This window comes from Musca vetustissima, unplaced genomic scaffold (assembly GCF_032173495.1).
Source record: "Musca vetustissima isolate MV318-11 ecotype Yass unplaced genomic scaffold, APGP_CSIRO_Mvet_v1 utg5479, whole genome shotgun sequence".
Classification (NCBI taxonomy): Eukaryota; Metazoa; Arthropoda; class Insecta; order Diptera; family Muscidae; genus Musca; species Musca vetustissima.
In genome coordinates, this window is record NW_026880541.1 from 76,087 (window position 1) to 93,454 (window position 17,368).

Consider the following 17,368-nt stretch of genomic DNA (forward strand, 5'->3'; position numbering starts at 1 on the left):
GTGCATTAAATGCAACTCTGTTAGGTATTTAATTAAAAAAAAATCTAAACTATTCGAAACTCTCATGTTAGTGGTTTTCTTTACTCTCTGCTTTTACAAACTAATCTAATAGAATTATTTTTTTTTTAATTTTTTCTTTTCTTTTTTACATTTTTCCAAAATACTTTTAATTTTCTTTTCAATTAAACATTTTTTTTAAAACGCCTTCATTAACGTTTTTCTTTAAAGTCATTTACCAAAATTTACGTTTAAAACTTTTTGCACTTGGTGTTTACAATAGTTTTTTTGTTGTTGCTGTTTTTTATAAAATTTTTTATATAACTTAATTTTCTAAATATTTGTTTTTGTTATTGTCTCACATTTGGATATATTTGTATCTTACGATAGATAGTCTGGTGTTGGTTCTGGCACTACTTCGGGATTGGCAAACAGGGGATTGGGGAACTCTGGTGGATGAGGTAGTGGCGCCAATTGTTTGGGTCTTCTTCGGTAGGCCATTAGCCAGCAGGAAACTGCCACAGCTACCGCTACCAAAGCCAAAAGGGCTGTAATTACCAAGGCAATTATAAGACCCACCATAGATACACAAATATCTTCGACACGCTGAGCGGCAGGTTTGACTGGAAGAAGAAAAAAAAATGAGAAATGTTATTAAATAAATATTGGAAAATATATATGATAGCAGCACAGCAGGGCAAATTCGAAGCGTAAAAGGGATATAAAATGAAAGTTTGAGATCCACTGATTGATTGGGCGCCATCGATCCACTATTTTTTTTTTATAATAAAATTTTATAATTTTATTTTTCAAATACTTACTATTTGCATCATTAGCTCCCGTTGTTGTTCTCTTCTCAAATGTCAAAATGGCATTTGATGATATCGTGATTTCCTCTCTCAGTTGACCCTCCATACCGGTGTTTGTGGCAATTGCCGTTGAATCATCGGTCGAATTGTCCGCTATTGAACGTCTACGACGACGACCAAATGCATTATAGCCACGGCAATTGACCGGTTGACATTTGCCAAAGCATACACGTATATTACACTGGAAGCGTATATTATCGGAGGAGGGGAATTTAAAGGCATTGAAATTAGCCAAAAGGCTATTCGTATCTGGGTTATATTCCCAATCGCCAAATATCGAGGGATCCGTGGCGCAACCATTTTCATCGGTGACAATATACTCGTTTTCGACATTATCTTCCATTGTCTTGGCTATGCAAGATCTGGCAAAGCCACCATAAATGGCTGAAAAGAGAGAAAAAAACATAAATTAGTAATGGATCCTCCTTAAAAAAATGTCTCCTTAAAAATACTTACTTGCTGGTTCCACATCAACTTGCAATTTCAAATTATCACCAATTTCAGCGGAATTAATTTCTTCACCTTCATGTGTTATGATTCTCATTTGACAGATTGGTGGTGGTCCAGTATTGGCAATAGTTCCAGCCGTGGTCAACATTGACACATTAAATCCTAGCGTCACATTCTTCTCGCCCGTCTGGTAGACACACTTGATGTTATATGCCTGAGCCTTATAGGTCACCAATTTCGGATGTTTCTGTATGACCAGAACAAAGCTAGCCACATCCTTAACTGCTTGCATACCACAGCTACCAAAGTGTACACGGAATATTTCTGTACGTGGTACCGTCTCACCGGCCAAATTGACAACACGTCTACACTCTTCATCCTTGCTGTGACCCTTGACATATAATACACCATTGAATCCAGGTTCGGTAATATGGATCTCAACTTGTACACCATCGGCCAAACATGACACAACCATATCAGGTCTTGGGAAATCGGTACGGAAGTTCGTGTGATTGCAGATCAAATCAGGATTACCCGAATAACCGGCAATACATTGACATTGGGCACGATGATTCACGGCATTACAGAACGCATTGACACCACATGTCTTGAGCAGGCATGGATCTTCACAGGTCTTTGTTTCGGTGTGACAATAACGATTATCGGCACAATCTTCATCGATGTTACATTCGGGCTGTACTTCGGGAATACATTCACCACTGCTAGTCAAACGATAGCCATGATCGGTTGGGCAAATACAACGGCCACGTTCATCAATGACGAAGCCTCTTTCCAAGGCGCAAACACAGTGACCGGTTTCATCAATCTTAAAGCCCTGCTCGGTAATGCATGGCGTACAGTATTCGTAGACATCTAAGGCTGTTCCAGGTGGACACACACATTGGCCATCAATATCCCGCACGAAGCCCTTTTCAATGACACACAAAGAGCGCTTATCGCACTGCACCGCAGCATTTCCGGTATAACCTTCCAAACATTCACAAATCATGGTGCGTACCGGAACTGTGTCTAGGACCTTACATTTAGCATTGACACCACATGGTTGGGTGGCATTGCAAGGATTGATACATTCTCCACGGATACATGCTGTCTGGCTTGGACAATCGCCATCATATTGACAAATGGGGATATCACGTAACGGTTCACAGCCATTGCGACGAGCCACAGTACCAGGTGGACAGGCACATTGTGGACGATGTTGATAGACCTTGCAGACCTCATCAATGGCACAAGCGGCCGTGGTTTCACATGGATTTTCACATTTACCATTGACACAAGCCTTATCGGCAGGACACTCACTGTCGCTGCGGCATCCCAATGGAGTACATGAGATACGAGCATTACCTCTAAAGCCAGGAATACATTGACATACAGCACGATGTTCCACAGCCAAACATTGGGCATTCAAACCACATTGTTCTCCTTGACAGGCGGGCACACAGAGATTGTTACGGCAGGCATGGGTCGATGGACAATCCGAATTGATGGAACATTCCACCTTAGAGCATTCAAATTCAGGATTACCTTCATAGCCTTGGCGACATGTGCATACAGGCTTATGATCCTTAATACGACACTCGGCATTCAAGCCACAATTACATGGGTCACGGCATACTCCATTCACACATGATCTATCGCTGGGACAATCAGAATCAGCCACACAACCTCCTACTTCAATGATGGTCTTTGTGGGTTGACAGGTACCACTTCCACTGCTGATATAACCATCAGGACATACACAGATCATGGTACGGACCGGTGATGTTGGTGTCACTTCACATTGGGCTGGTCTATTACATGGTTCCAAAACCAGACAAGGATCTACACATTCGTTGCCAATACAAGCCAAGCGCGAGGGGCAATCTGTATCCAATCTACAAGCTGGCTGTTCTTCCAAGGTACAGTCCACATATGGATTACCAATAAATCCAGCAGGACAGCGACATATGGCCAGATGGTTTTGAGCACGACATTCGGCACGTGGTGAGCATGTATTCTGATAGACACAAGGATTGACACACTGTTCGTTGTAGCAATATTTGTCCGATGGACAGTCGTTGTTCGATTGACAACCAATGACACGACAACGTTCGTAGGCATTACCGCGGAAACCGCTCTTACATCTGCACATGGCCTGGTTCGATTGGACGTAACATTCGGCATTGATGCCACAAGGATCCTTAACCAGACAGGGGTTGATGCAGTTACCATTAACACAAGCCTTACCGGAGTCACATTCGCTATCCACACGACAACCGATTGATCTACACAAGGTGTAAGGATTACCTTCAAATCCGTCTTGACATGAGCATATGGCACGATGGTTGCTGACTTGGCATAGGGCATTGGTACCACAATTACATGGGTTGCGACATTGACGATTGATACAAGCCTCTTGGTCGGAACAATCAGAATCCGAGGAACAGCCAGATGGAGTTTGCAGTACCAATTGTTTACATTCACCTCGAGAGTCGGGTACATACGAAGCTGGGCATTCACAAACCATGGTACGAACTGGGACACTGTCCAAAACACTACATTGGGCCGAGGCGGCACATGGCGAAAGTTCGGTACAAGGATTTTGACACTTCACGTCGATACAAGCCAAACCACTTGGACAATCACCATCATCTCGGCATACAGGCTCTTGAGGTCTGCTCTCACAATAAGCATAGGGGTTACCCAATGGCATATTGTCTGGACATCTACAGACGGCACGATGTTGCAAAGCCTGACAGATGGCATTCTGTGCACATGGGTTGCTTTGATCGCGACAAGGATTGATACACAAATTCTGGACACAAGCTTGATTAGAAGCACAGTCATAATCGGAATTACATTCCACGCGAATACAACGGACAAATGGATCACCCTGCATGCCAGCTGGGCAACGGCATGTGGCACGATGATTGCGGCCAAAGCATTCGGCATTCAAGGCACAGGGGTCACTGATCAGACAAGGATTGACACATTCACGATTAACACATTGTTGATCCGCAGAGCATTCATCATCCGATTGGCAACCGATTTGGACACAGCCATATTGGGCATTGCCCGAGAAGCCAGGTTTGCAATAGCAAATAGGATGATGATTGCGTACTTGACACTCGGTATTGGGTCCACAATTGCAAGGGTTAACACACTGTTCATTGACACAGGATTCGGTGAGTTGACAGTCACTGTTCGATTTACAGCCGACTGTGATGACATCGCGCGCTATGAAAAAAATCGAGGTTAGGAAGAACATCTTTTGGGGTCTTAAAATTATTTTAACTTACGTGGTACACATCCTTGTTTGGGTTCTCCGCTATATCCCGGAGGACAGCGGCAAATGGCCTGGCGATTTTGAACATGACAATAGGCACCTTGACCACATGGCTCTTCAACGCAGGGGTTAACACAACGCTCATTGCGACAGGTCTTATCATGTGGACAATCATCATTGGTGGTACATTCGGCTGGTGTCTTGGGTTGTTCATAAACAACACCGCGACATTCAACTCTTGGATTGCCTTCATAACCCTTAGGACAGGTACATTGGGCATAATGATCTCGAGCCAAACATTGGGCATTGACACCACAACGTTCCAGACGACAAGCATTAATGCAGTTTCCTCTCTGGCAGACTTCCGTATTGGCACATTCATCATTGTGTTGACAACCCACAATGACATCGTGTTTAATGGGTACACAATTGCCAGAATTATCGGTTATCGTGTCACTTGGGCACTTGCAAATCATGGTACGCAGTGGCAAGGTGTCCAAAACTGTGCAAGTTTGTCGAGGTGTACAGACATGTGGAGCAGCACAAGGATTGGCACATCTCTGATTAATGCAAGCCAGTTGTGATGGACAATCAGCATCCTGGGTACATTCCGGTTTGGGTTTAGTTGCCGGTGGTTGTTTGGGCATTAGACATTGTTGGTATGGATCTCCGGTATAGCCAGCTGGACATTGACACATTGGTTGATGTTGCCTGGCCAAGCAAATGGCATTCACAGCACAAGTATCCTCATCACAGACGGGACGGCAAACACGATTCAAACGATCGCAAGCCTCATGGTCGGCACAATCTTCGTTGTATTGACAATGACCAGTGATACAGGACACAAATGGATTACCCTGGGTACCGGCGGGACAGACACAAACGGCTTGATGATTTTGTGGTTCACACTGAGCATTGGTGCCACAGCGTACATTGCCATAGGTACAAGGATTGACACAATTTTCATTGATACACGATTTGTCGTAAGGACAGTCGGCATTGATTTTACATTCAGCTGTTAGGAAGATAAGAAATAGAGGTTAGAAAAGGGGGTTTTGAAATTGTGGGTACAGACAACATACGTTTGAAACATTGAATTTGTGGATCACCTCCCCATCCTGAAGGACAGGAGCAGATTGGACGATTGTTGAGTACCCGACATTCAGCATTGCCGGCACATGGATTACCCTCGGCACAAGGATCTTGACAACGTTTGTTGATGCAGGCAGCCGTGGGTGGGCATTCAGAGTCATGGGTGCAACCGGCGGTGATTTGAGCTGCAAAAATAAAAATCGTAATTAAAATTTATTCATCTCTTACGCACTCAATCTCTCCAGATCTTCTTTTGAAACTCCTACTTACGTGGTTGATAGCAATTAACGAACGGATCACCCTGGGTTCCCTGGGGACAGGTACAGATGGCTCTGTGTTGTTGGGCCAAACATTCGGCGCTACGGGCACAAGGTGAGGAATCAATACAAGGATTAACACAATTACCATTGCGGCAGGCCTCCGTAGAGGGGCATTCCTCATTCGATTGGCAACCTTGATCGCGTACAGGTTCTGTTCAAAATAAAAAAAAAACCGATTAGTATCCAGCAAATATTTTGGGGTGCACTTGTGCTTGGTGCTTCTGTTAAGAGTTGTGAAACTAAATATTAGATTGCTTGAAATTATTAAAACAAAAGAAAGTGCTCTAAGGACTATACAAAAGAAATAGAGGATCTGTTTTTTTCTTCTGAAATAAAAAGCAAGCTGCAATATGAAATAAAATCAAAACTGTAAACAATTTTGAAATAATATTTGTTTTCTATTGTACTCCCAGGAACATTGCAACTTACCCTTACGACAACCAACATCAGCATCACCCACATAACCAGGTTCACATTCACAGATCATGGTACGCAATGGCAAAGTATCCACCACAGAGCATTTAGCATTGGCTCCACATGGCTGCGTTACAATGCAAGGATTCTTACATTCGCCGGAGAAGCATGCCAACTTACTGCTACAATCCGAATCCATGGTACATTGAGGTGCGACCTTAGCTTCTTCAATGTCACAGCGTACCGCGGGATTACCCACATAACCGGGGGGACATCTACATTGAGCCTGGTGATTATTGACACGACATTGAGCATTGAGGCCACAGTTGCATGGATCTTCACAACGTTCATTGCGGCAGGCCAAATTGAAGGCACAATCATCATCACGAGTACATTCAGGTCTCTCGCAACGCACCAAAGGATTACCGCGATAACCATCGGGACAATGGCATCTAGCCTTGTGATTATAATCGGAACGGCAGATGGCTTGGGATCCACATTGTGTGTACAGGCATGGATCGGTACATTGCTTATTGATGCAAGCCTCAGTGGCGGGACATTCCTCATCGGAACGGCAGCCAATCAAATAGCAATTATTCAAAGCATTTCCGGTGTAGCCTTCATTGCAGACACACAATGGCCTGTGGCGTTGGACATGGCAACGGGCATTTAGACCACAAATATTATCCAGTTCACAAGGATTCTTGCACTGCTGATTCACACAGGCCTTGTCGTTGCTGCAATCGTTATCCGAAACACATTCTGGTTTCGGTACTGGTACAACATCCATTTGTTGCATACAACTGTTGTATGGTGAACCATAGAAGCCGGGAGGACATGTACACACCGCCTTATGATTGACACTGGTACAAATGGCATTAAGGCCACAGGCATTGATGCAAGGATCGCGACATTTCTGATTGACACAGGTTCGATCACGTGAACAATCTTCATTTACCACACATTCGGGATAGGAACAGGTGGCAACATTATTACGGACACGGCATACACCATTTGTACGGCAAGGTGATGGATTGCAGGGGTCCAATTGTTTGGGTGCTTCGTGACATTCAACGAATGGATTACCAACCATTGATGAGGGACATGAACAGATGGGATTGTGATTCACGGTCTGACAGACAGCTCCATAACCACAGACACCAGGGCAAGGATCCACGCACTTGTTGTTAACACATGCCTTATTCTTGGCACAATCGGAGCTGAGTGTACATTCGGGTCTACATTCAGGGCCATAGGGATTTCCAAAGAAGCCTGGCAGACATTCACACACAGCCTGTTTACCTTGCGTACGGCAAATTGTATTCTGGCCACAAGGTGTTGGATAGCATGGGTCTGTTTGTTTTTCGACCGGGATTTCTTGCACCACAATTGGCGAACATTGGACAAAGGCATTGCCAGTGTAGCCGTTGGGACATGAGCATATTGGTATGTGATTGTTAATCGTGCAAACAGCCTCAACACCACAGGTTCCAGGGCAGGGATCGGCACATTTCTGGTGTATACAGGCACGATTGGCCGGGCATTCCGAGTTGCCAACGCATTCAGGACGACAGCCTTCGTAGGGGTTGCCAATATAGTCGCGGACACATTCACAAGTGAAACCATCACCACGTATGCGACATTCAGCATTGCTGCCGCAAGGTGAGGGACGGCAAGGATTCTTGGGTTCCTCACGTTGGGGTGGTAAAACTGTAAAGAAGAAAAATAGTGATTAAATATAAATCCTACGGAACCTACATTGCCAAAAAATATTTTCTATAAAGCAAAACTCTGCCTTACTTTCTTTACGCTCGTAACACATGCGGAATGGATCACCGGTCATGCCTGTGGGACAATAACAATTGGCCATGTGTAGGGTGACAATGCAATTGGCATTGAAACCACATGAACCAGGACAAGGATCGCGACATTTCTGATTGATACAGGCCAAATTGTTGGGACAATCATCGTTGTTACTACATTCGGGACGGCAGTTTGGTGGGTTACCAATATATTCGGCCAAGCATGAACACTGAGCTTTGCCGTTGACAGCCAAGCACTGGGCATTGGGGCCACATGGTGACGGATAACAAGGATCCTTGGGTGTTTCTGGAGGATCACGACGTATTTCTAGACGAGACGAAGAATATTTTCAATTTAGTAAAAGTTCCCTGGAAACCCTGAAAATCTCTAAAAGCATACCTATACGATTACAAACTGAATAAGGATTTCCCTCATAGCCACGCAAACATTCACAGTGGGCCCTATGTTGTACGGCTTGACATTCAGCATTAAGACCACACTTGCCTGGGCAAGGATCTACACATTTGTTGTTGATACACGAATGTATCGGCGAACAATCCGAACTGGTGTAACATTCCAAGCGGCAGTTTGGTGGATTACCTAAGTAACCGGTGATACAAGAACATACTGCATTACCATTACGTTCCACACACTGAGAATTGGGGCCACAAGGTGATGGCTGGCATGGATTCTTTGGTGGTTCCTCACGTACTGCTTCACAGGCCACGAAGGCATTACCAGTCATCCGCTCAGGACAGCGACACATGGCAATGTGATTGATGACATCACACAGAGCATTCTGGCCACAAGTTCCCGGACAAGGATCGACACATTTATTGCGAACGCAGGCACGGTTACGTGCACAATCGGAATTCAATACACATTCGGGACGACAGCCAACATAAGGATCGCCATGATATTCTGGCAGGCAAGAGCATTTGCCATTTTGACACACGGAGTTGGAACCGCATGGTGATGGATTGCAGGGATCAACGGGGTCTCTTGGTCCTACAAATGGGGTATAATAAGGAGGAATATAAGAATTGGAAGCACTTTCGTTGAGCTTATAAATCATACTTGGTGGTGGTGGAGGTGGCAATTGTCTACAGCTGGTAAATGGATCTCCGGTATAACCGGCGGGACAAGAACAGCTTGGTGTATGATTGATGACATTACACAAAGCATCAAAACCACAAGAGCCTGGACATGGATCGCGACATTTTTCATTGATACAAGCCTGATTGCTGGCACATTCCGCATTAATGGTACACTCAGGGCGGCAATTGGGTGCCGAACCAATATAATTGGGTAGACAACTGCATGAGGCCACACCATTGACTTCTCGACATTGAGAGTAAGGACCGCAAGGTGAGGGCAAACATGGGTTAACTGGTGGCGGTATTGGTTCATTATCCTTGGCTGCTGGTATGGGCAAGCAACGCGTAAAAGCATCTCCAGTAAAGCCGGGTCTGCACGAACACAATGGGCTATGACTGCGTACATGACACTCTGCATTTTGGCCACAAACTCCTGGGCAGGGATCCTTACATTTCTGATTAATACAAGCCTTGTCCGAGGGACATTCCGAACTGACAACACATTCTGGACGGCAGGCTGGTGGTGATCCCATAAAATCGGGTAGGCAAGAGCAAACAGCTTGACCGTTAACTTCACGGCATTGGGCATTGGCACCGCAGGGTGATGGATCGCAGGGGTTCACATACACTGGAGGTTTGGCTGTACGAATTTTGAGTTTTGGATATAGATATGTTAATTTGTGTTGCAATTCAATAAAAAGCAAAGCTTTTAATTTAAAAGCTTTCTAAGCATAACTTAACGTCTAGAAAAGCATATAAGCAATAAGCGTATTGGGTTTATAAAGCAAGGCATTTGGTTTTTCGGAAGCGTTAAAGAGATTCTGTGAAATGAGAGATATGCAAAAGGTGGGGTTTCTTTGGTAGCTGCTGATAAAATTAAAAAAAGATTAGACCAGTGCCACAATGGGCGCCAGTAGTAATATTAAATATTAATTGATTTTTGAGGAAAGAAAAGCTGCATAAAAAAAAATTATATAATAAATATTATTTGGTTCGTTGGAGAACGCCAGGTTGGCATTAGACATTAATTGGTTTTCGGTAGGAGGAAAGAGCTTGTATTTATTTGTTGCAGTATTTAAAGCTGCCTATCAGAGGTTAAAAGTGCACATGTTGAGCGCTAGTTACTGTGAATTAACTTCCAGGGACCGATTTCAAAGAAATCTTAAAGATTAGATATTATTTCGTTCTTCAGACGAGACAAATAAGTTAATAAAGGTATTGTAAGTGGACATGTTGGGCGTCAGGGGCGGTGTAAAAAAAGCGAAGACAAAATTTCCCTTTCGAAATTTTGTCAAACCTTGGTTAAAAATTATTACATTTTGAAGTAAATACTTCGAAGAATTAGTTGATTAAGTTTGTTTGGTTGTTTTGGAGGAGAGGATAGCAAAAAAGAGAGAGAGAATGGAAAATCTTACGTTCATCCAAAGGTCTATGACATTGTCTATACGGATCACCCTCATATCCCCTGAGACATACACAATTGGGTATATGATTAACCACTTGACAGAGAGCATTATGACCACATGACCCCGGACAGGGATCAATACATTTCATATTCTGACATGCTTTGTGGGCTGGACAATCAGCATTATGCAAACATTCAGGACGACAAATTTCATAGGGGTTGCCATAGTAATTGGGTAGACATTGACACAGACTTAGGCCATTCTGTTCGCGACAAATTGCATTTGTGCCGCAGGGACTGGGATGGCACGGTACCGTAACTTCAATTGGGGGATCTTGTTGTCGGACACAACTGACAAATGGATCTCCCACATAGCCAGGAGGACAATAGCACATGGCTGTGTGCGAGTTTGTATGGCATTCAGCCTGATGGCCACATGTTCCCGGACAAGGATCAATGCATTTTTGATTGACACACGTCCTATCCGAGGGACAATCGGCACTGGTCGTACATTCTGGATGACAACGTGGTGGCTGACCTAAATAATCGCGCAGACATGAACATTTTGCTGAATTATCTGCCGCAACAGAACATTCAGAATATGGACCGCACGGTGATGGTTGACAAGGATTTGGTGGAGACACATCACTAATTGGGGGCTGACGAATTTGTTCAACTGCAAAAAATATTTTCAAAGAGAGGCATTAAAGAATCTGAAGACATGATAGGGGGCGGGTCGTTGCGAGCGGAAAACTACCTATTGGAGTACAGCGTATGAAAGGATTTCCAGTATATCTGGGTGGACAGGAACAACGCGGTGTGTGATCATATGATTGACATCTGGCTCCGATACCACATGCTCCCACGCAGGCATCTCTGCATTTTTGATTAAGACAGTATTTATCCGATGGACATTCTGAGTTGGTGGTACATTCGGGACGGCATGATGGCGGTGAACCCAAATAACCAATTACACAACTGCACACAGCTTGACCTCTAACCTCCAAACAATGAGAATTGGGACCACATGGCGAGGGATAACAAGGATCCTCTCTAGGGTTTTCAGCAAACGCAACATCACGTACAGGTTCGCAACGTATAAATGCATCACCGGTCATACCCGCTGGACAAGAGCACATGGGAATGTGATTTCGTACTTCACACATGGCTTGAAGACCACAAGCACCTGGACAAGGATCTTGACACTTACGATTCACACATGCCTTATCTCGTGAGCAATCATCGTTGAGTACACATTCGGGACGGCATCCTACATAAGGATCGCCTTGGAATTCCGGTAGACAAGAGCAAGAACCTTGATCGCACTGGGCATTCACACCACACGGTGATGGTACACAGGGATCGTGGTATGCTGGAGGATTTTCACTGTCCTTAATTGTCACCTTTGGTGGTAAGCATTCCGTGAAAGGATCGCCCGTAAATCCAGATTCACAAATACAATTTGGTATGTGATTAACCACATTGCAGAGGGCATTGAAGCCACATGAACCAGGACAGGGATCTCGACATTTTTCATTAAAGCAAGCCTTATTCGGAGGACAATCTGAATTGATCGTACACTCTGGACGACAATATGGTGGTGTGCCAATGTAACTGGGCAGGCAAGAGCAAATGGCAATGCCTTGGCGATTATGACATTGGGCGAATTGTCCACATGGTGAGGGGTAACAGGGGTTTATGGGTTCAGGAGTAGGTTGATATGTAGTGACTGGTGGTCTGGGACGTTGTGACTCCTCATTAATAACTGGGGGTTGAGAAGTTGTGGGCCTGTTTGTTTCATAGATAACATTAGGTGGTTGCTGAGGTCTTCTTGTGGGTTCCTCGTAAATAACTGGTGGCTGAGGGATAACTGGACGGGGACTTTCGTTGATAATGAATGGAGGCTGTTGAGGTCTTCGTGTGGATTCCTCATAAATAACTGGAGGTTGAGATGTAATTGGTCTATTGGTTTCATAGATTACAGAAGGTGGTTGTTGAGGTCTTCGTGTGGGTTCTTCATAAATAACTGGAGGTCGAGGAGGTCTAGGTGTTTCATTGACAATTATTGGAGGTTGCTGAGGTCTAGATGTTGTAATTGGTCTTGGGCTCTCATTGATAATGATTGGAGGTTGCTGAGGTCTTGATGTGGATTCCTCATAAACAACTGAGGGACGATACGTAGCTGGGTATTGAGGTCTGGTTGCTGTTTCATAGATCACACTAGGTGGTTGAGGTCTCATTGTGGGTTCATGTGAAATAGCAGGAATAGCTGAATTTGAATAATTGAGTTTAGAAAAGTCTTGCAAATCGTTTACACAAAAAGAAGCAATCTTACATTGCTGTACTGGATAACATCTGGTGAAGGCATCACCCTCAAATCCGGTCAAACATGAACACATCGGATTATGATAAATCACACGACATTCGGCATTAAGACCACATGTGCCGGGGCAGGGATCAGTACACTTACGATTAATACATGCCCTATTCAAGGCACACTCACTATTGGTGGTACATTCAGGTCGACATGCTGGCGGAGTACCAATAAAATCAGGCAGACATGAACATACCGCTTGTTGATTAATTTCGCGACATTGACTATTCGGACCACAGGGTGAAGGTGAACAAGGATTTTTATATTCGACTATGGGTTCTCCTGATAAATACAAAATGGGGGGAAATATGAAATTTGTTTCCTTCATGGTATTCGAGTGAATTATTTTCTTACTTTGTTGTATAGGATGACAGATACTGTAGGGATTACCGGAATACCCTTCGTAGCAAGAACATGAGGGCAAATGATTATTAACATAACACTGGGCATTTTGACCACATGTTCCAGGGCATGGATCTTGACATTTGGTTTGAATACATGCCCGAGAGTTGGGGCAATCGGAATTGAGAACACATTCGGGGCGACAACCTTCGTAGGGATTTCCATAGTAGTTGCGTAAGCAAACACAAGATCCTACACGATTATTGGAAAGGCACTCGGCATTGGGTCCACATGGATTGGGTATGCAAGGTTCCACATGTTCATGCTGTGGTGGTGGTGGAGGTGGCAATGTAGGCGTAGAAGGTTGTGAATGAACAACAGCAGTTGGATTATACTGAGGTGCTGGTAAAATTTGACGACAATAGGTAAATGGATCTCCCTCATAACCTTCTTCGCATGAACACATAGCCATGTGATTAATACTGCGGCAAATTGCATTTTGACCACATACACCGGGACAGGGATCTTGACATTGCTGATTGATACAAGCCTTTGTAAACGGACATTCTGAATTCGAAACACATTCGGGACGACAATATGGTGGAGAACCTTGATAGTTCGGCAAACATTTACATGAAGCAGAACCTTGATTCTGATCACACTGCGAGTAGGGGCCACATGGTGAGGGTATACAAGGATTTTGTGGCATTACATCTCGAACAGGTGGTGGAACCACTGTGGGTAATAAATCATAATAGTTATAAATTGTACCTAAAGGGTTCCTAACAAGGTGCTTACTTATTGGCTGACAGGCGATGAAGGGACTGCCAGTATAACCCGGCGGACAAGAACAAATGGGACTGTGATTAACCACATGACAAACAGCACGTTGACCACAACTTCCTGGACATGGATCGTGACATTTATAATTGATGCAAGCACGATTGAGGGCACATTCAGAGTCGGTAACACATTCACGACGACAGGATGGAGGAGAACCCATCAATTCTGGCAAACATGAACAAATGGCTACGCCATTTTGTTCACGACACTGCGAATTGGGACCACATGGGGTGGGAATACAAGGATTTGTAGGATCCATAATAGGTTGTGGTTTAGGACGGCACAAAACAAATGCATCTCCCACCATATCTTCGCCACAATGACACATGGGTACATGATTATGTACTTCACATATGGCATTGGAGGCACAAGTACCAGGACAGGGATCTTGGCATTTGTGATTGATGCAAGCCAAATTACTTGGACATTCCGAATTGAGTATACATTCAGGTCTGCAGGAGACATATGGATCGCCGTGATATTCGGGCAAACAAGAACATTTGCCACCACTACATTCGGCATTAGAACCGCAGGGTGAGGGATGACAAGGATCTTCGTCGGCAATTGGTGCGATAGGTGTGGGTTTTGTTTCAGGCAAACAACGAGTGAAAGGATCTCCGATATAACCTGGACTACAGACACAAATCGGTATGTGATTTGTAACTGAGCAAAGGGCATTCAAACCACACGAGCCGGGACAGGGATCTTGACAATGCTCATTTATACAAGCCAAGTTAGATGGACAATCAGAATTTATTACACACTCTGGTCGACAGTTAGGCGGAGAACCAACATATGAAAGTAGACAACTGCATGTGTATTGGTCACCTTGAATTACCCTACACTGACCATATTGACCACATGGTGAGGGCACACAAGGATTACGATATGGTTCCCTAGCTGGTGTTACAACGGTGGTCGGTATGGGATGACATGATGTAAATGGATTTCCGGTATAACCATTGACACAACTGCAACTTGGTAAATGTTGTATGACACGACACTCGGCCTGTGTACCGCATACACCAGGACATGGATCCTGACATTTGCGATTTATACAAGCCAACGAGGCGGGACATTCACTATTCACTGTACATTCTGGTCGACAACTTGGTGGTGTACCCACATAGTCTGGCAAACATGAACATCTCGCCTGACCCGCAATTTCACTACACTGTGAATTGGGACCACATGGCGAGGGCACACAAGGATTTACATAGTCACGTATAGCTACATTAGAAAAATACAAATTACAAACTAAGTTCAAACTGCTACTAGGAAGACTACTTATAGAACAATTTGAAATCTTACGTTCTCTAATCAGATTACAATAGCTGTAAGGATCACCGGAGTAACCCTGGTAACAGGAACAGGTGGGACGATGATTGATGACATCACATTGGGCATTTTGTCCACAAACACCGGGACAAGGATCACGGCATTTGTTGTTCTGACAAGCATTATTGGCAGGACAATCCGAATCCAAGACACATTCGGGGCGACAGCCTTCGTAGGGGTTGCCAAAGTAGTCGGGAAGACATTGACAGGAACCGGCTCCGTTTTGTTCACGACATATGGCATTACTGCCACATGGGCTCGGTGAGCAAGGTGTTACATGGTCACGTTCAATTTGAGGCGGTGGCTCACAGCGAGTAAATGGATCTCCAACATAGCCATTGACACAAAGACAGGATGGAATGTGGCTAACAACCTGGCATATGGCAGATTCACCACACACACCGGGACAAGGATCGCGACAACGCATATTGATGCAGGCCAAATTGCTGGGACACTCTGAGGAACTGATACACTCAGGTCTGCAATTGGGTGGAGCTCCGATGTAATTTTCCAAACATGAACAGGATGCTGAGCCTCTTTCCACACGACATTCGGAATTGGGGCCACAGGGAGAGGGTATACAAGGATTTGCAGGTTCCTCTTGGATCTTCACTGGTGGCGGCGGTGGTAACAACTGGCACATGACAAATGCATTACCTGTATAACCCGGGGGACATTTACAATGTGGTATGTGATTTACAACTTGACACTCGGCACGTAGACCACAAGATCCCGGACAAGGATCCTGACATTTTTGATTAACACAAGCCATATTGGGAGCACAATCCGAATTTATTGTACACTCTGGCCTACAATAGGGTGGTGTTCCCAAAAAGTTTGGCAGACAAGAACACACAGCTTGATTATTAAATTCACGACACTGGGAATTCGGACCACAGGGACTTGGTTGACATGGATGTTCAGGTTGTTCGACAACAGGAGCTAAAATTTTAAAAAGTATTGTAGGACTAATAATTTCGGACATTCGTTTATTAAACATACTTTCAATGTTTTGACATTGGACAAAGGCATTGCCAGTCATTTGAGCGGGACAACTGCACATGGGCACATGATTGATAACATCACATTGGGCGCCAATGCCACATGTACCAGGACATGGGTCCTGACACTTTTGGCGTATACAAGCCTTATCGCGACTACAATCTGTATTCAACACACATTCGGGACGACAGCCGACATAAGGGTTGCCCTGGAATTCGGGCAGGCAAGTACATTGGCCATTGTCACAACGAGCATTGGGACCACACGGCGAGGGATTACACAGATCTTTGGGTGCAACTATATAATTAAAAAAAGGGGATTTAATTGCGGATTCCTAAAATAATTTTCCTAATAAAAATATTACTTGGTTCCTGCTGTATGGGTTTCGGGGTACAGGCTGTAAATGGATCACCAATGTAACCCGTGGGACATGAACACATGGGAGTATGTGCAACAACTGAGCACAAAGCTGAAAGCCCACATGAGCCTGGGCATGGATCGCGACATTTCTCATTTATACAAGCCAAATTTGCGGGACAATCAGCATTGATGGTACATTCGGGTCGGCAATTGGGTGGTGAACCAAAGTAATTATTGAGACACGAACATGAGGCTTGTTCATTAACAACACGACATTGGGCATTCAAACCGCATGGCGAGGGTATACAGGGATCACGTCTTACATCCTTGAGAATTATCGGACTTGATGCTATATTTAAAGGGAGGGTTAATAAAC

General features: G+C 44.4%; 1 protein-coding gene across 1 annotated transcript in view; it reads right to left on the reverse strand.

Annotated features, from left to right (window-relative positions):
* Positions 1-371: 371 nt before the first annotated feature.
* The window catches only part of LOC133326219 (uncharacterized), a 181,185-nt gene continuing 164,188 nt past the window's right edge, over positions 372-17,368 (reverse strand). The window contains 12 exon segments of the mRNA XM_061534900.1: positions 372-620; positions 819-1,250; positions 1,323-4,553; positions 4,616-5,617; positions 5,685-5,879; positions 5,965-6,165; positions 6,444-8,138; positions 8,229-8,558; positions 8,631-9,239; positions 9,309-9,968; positions 15,604-16,923; positions 16,994-17,368. Of these exon segments, the coding sequence (XP_061390884.1) occupies positions 379-620; positions 819-1,250; positions 1,323-4,553; positions 4,616-5,617; positions 5,685-5,879; positions 5,965-6,165; positions 6,444-8,138; positions 8,229-8,558; positions 8,631-9,239; positions 9,309-9,968; positions 15,604-16,923; positions 16,994-17,368 (10,292 nt within the window). The 3' untranslated portion in view covers positions 372-378.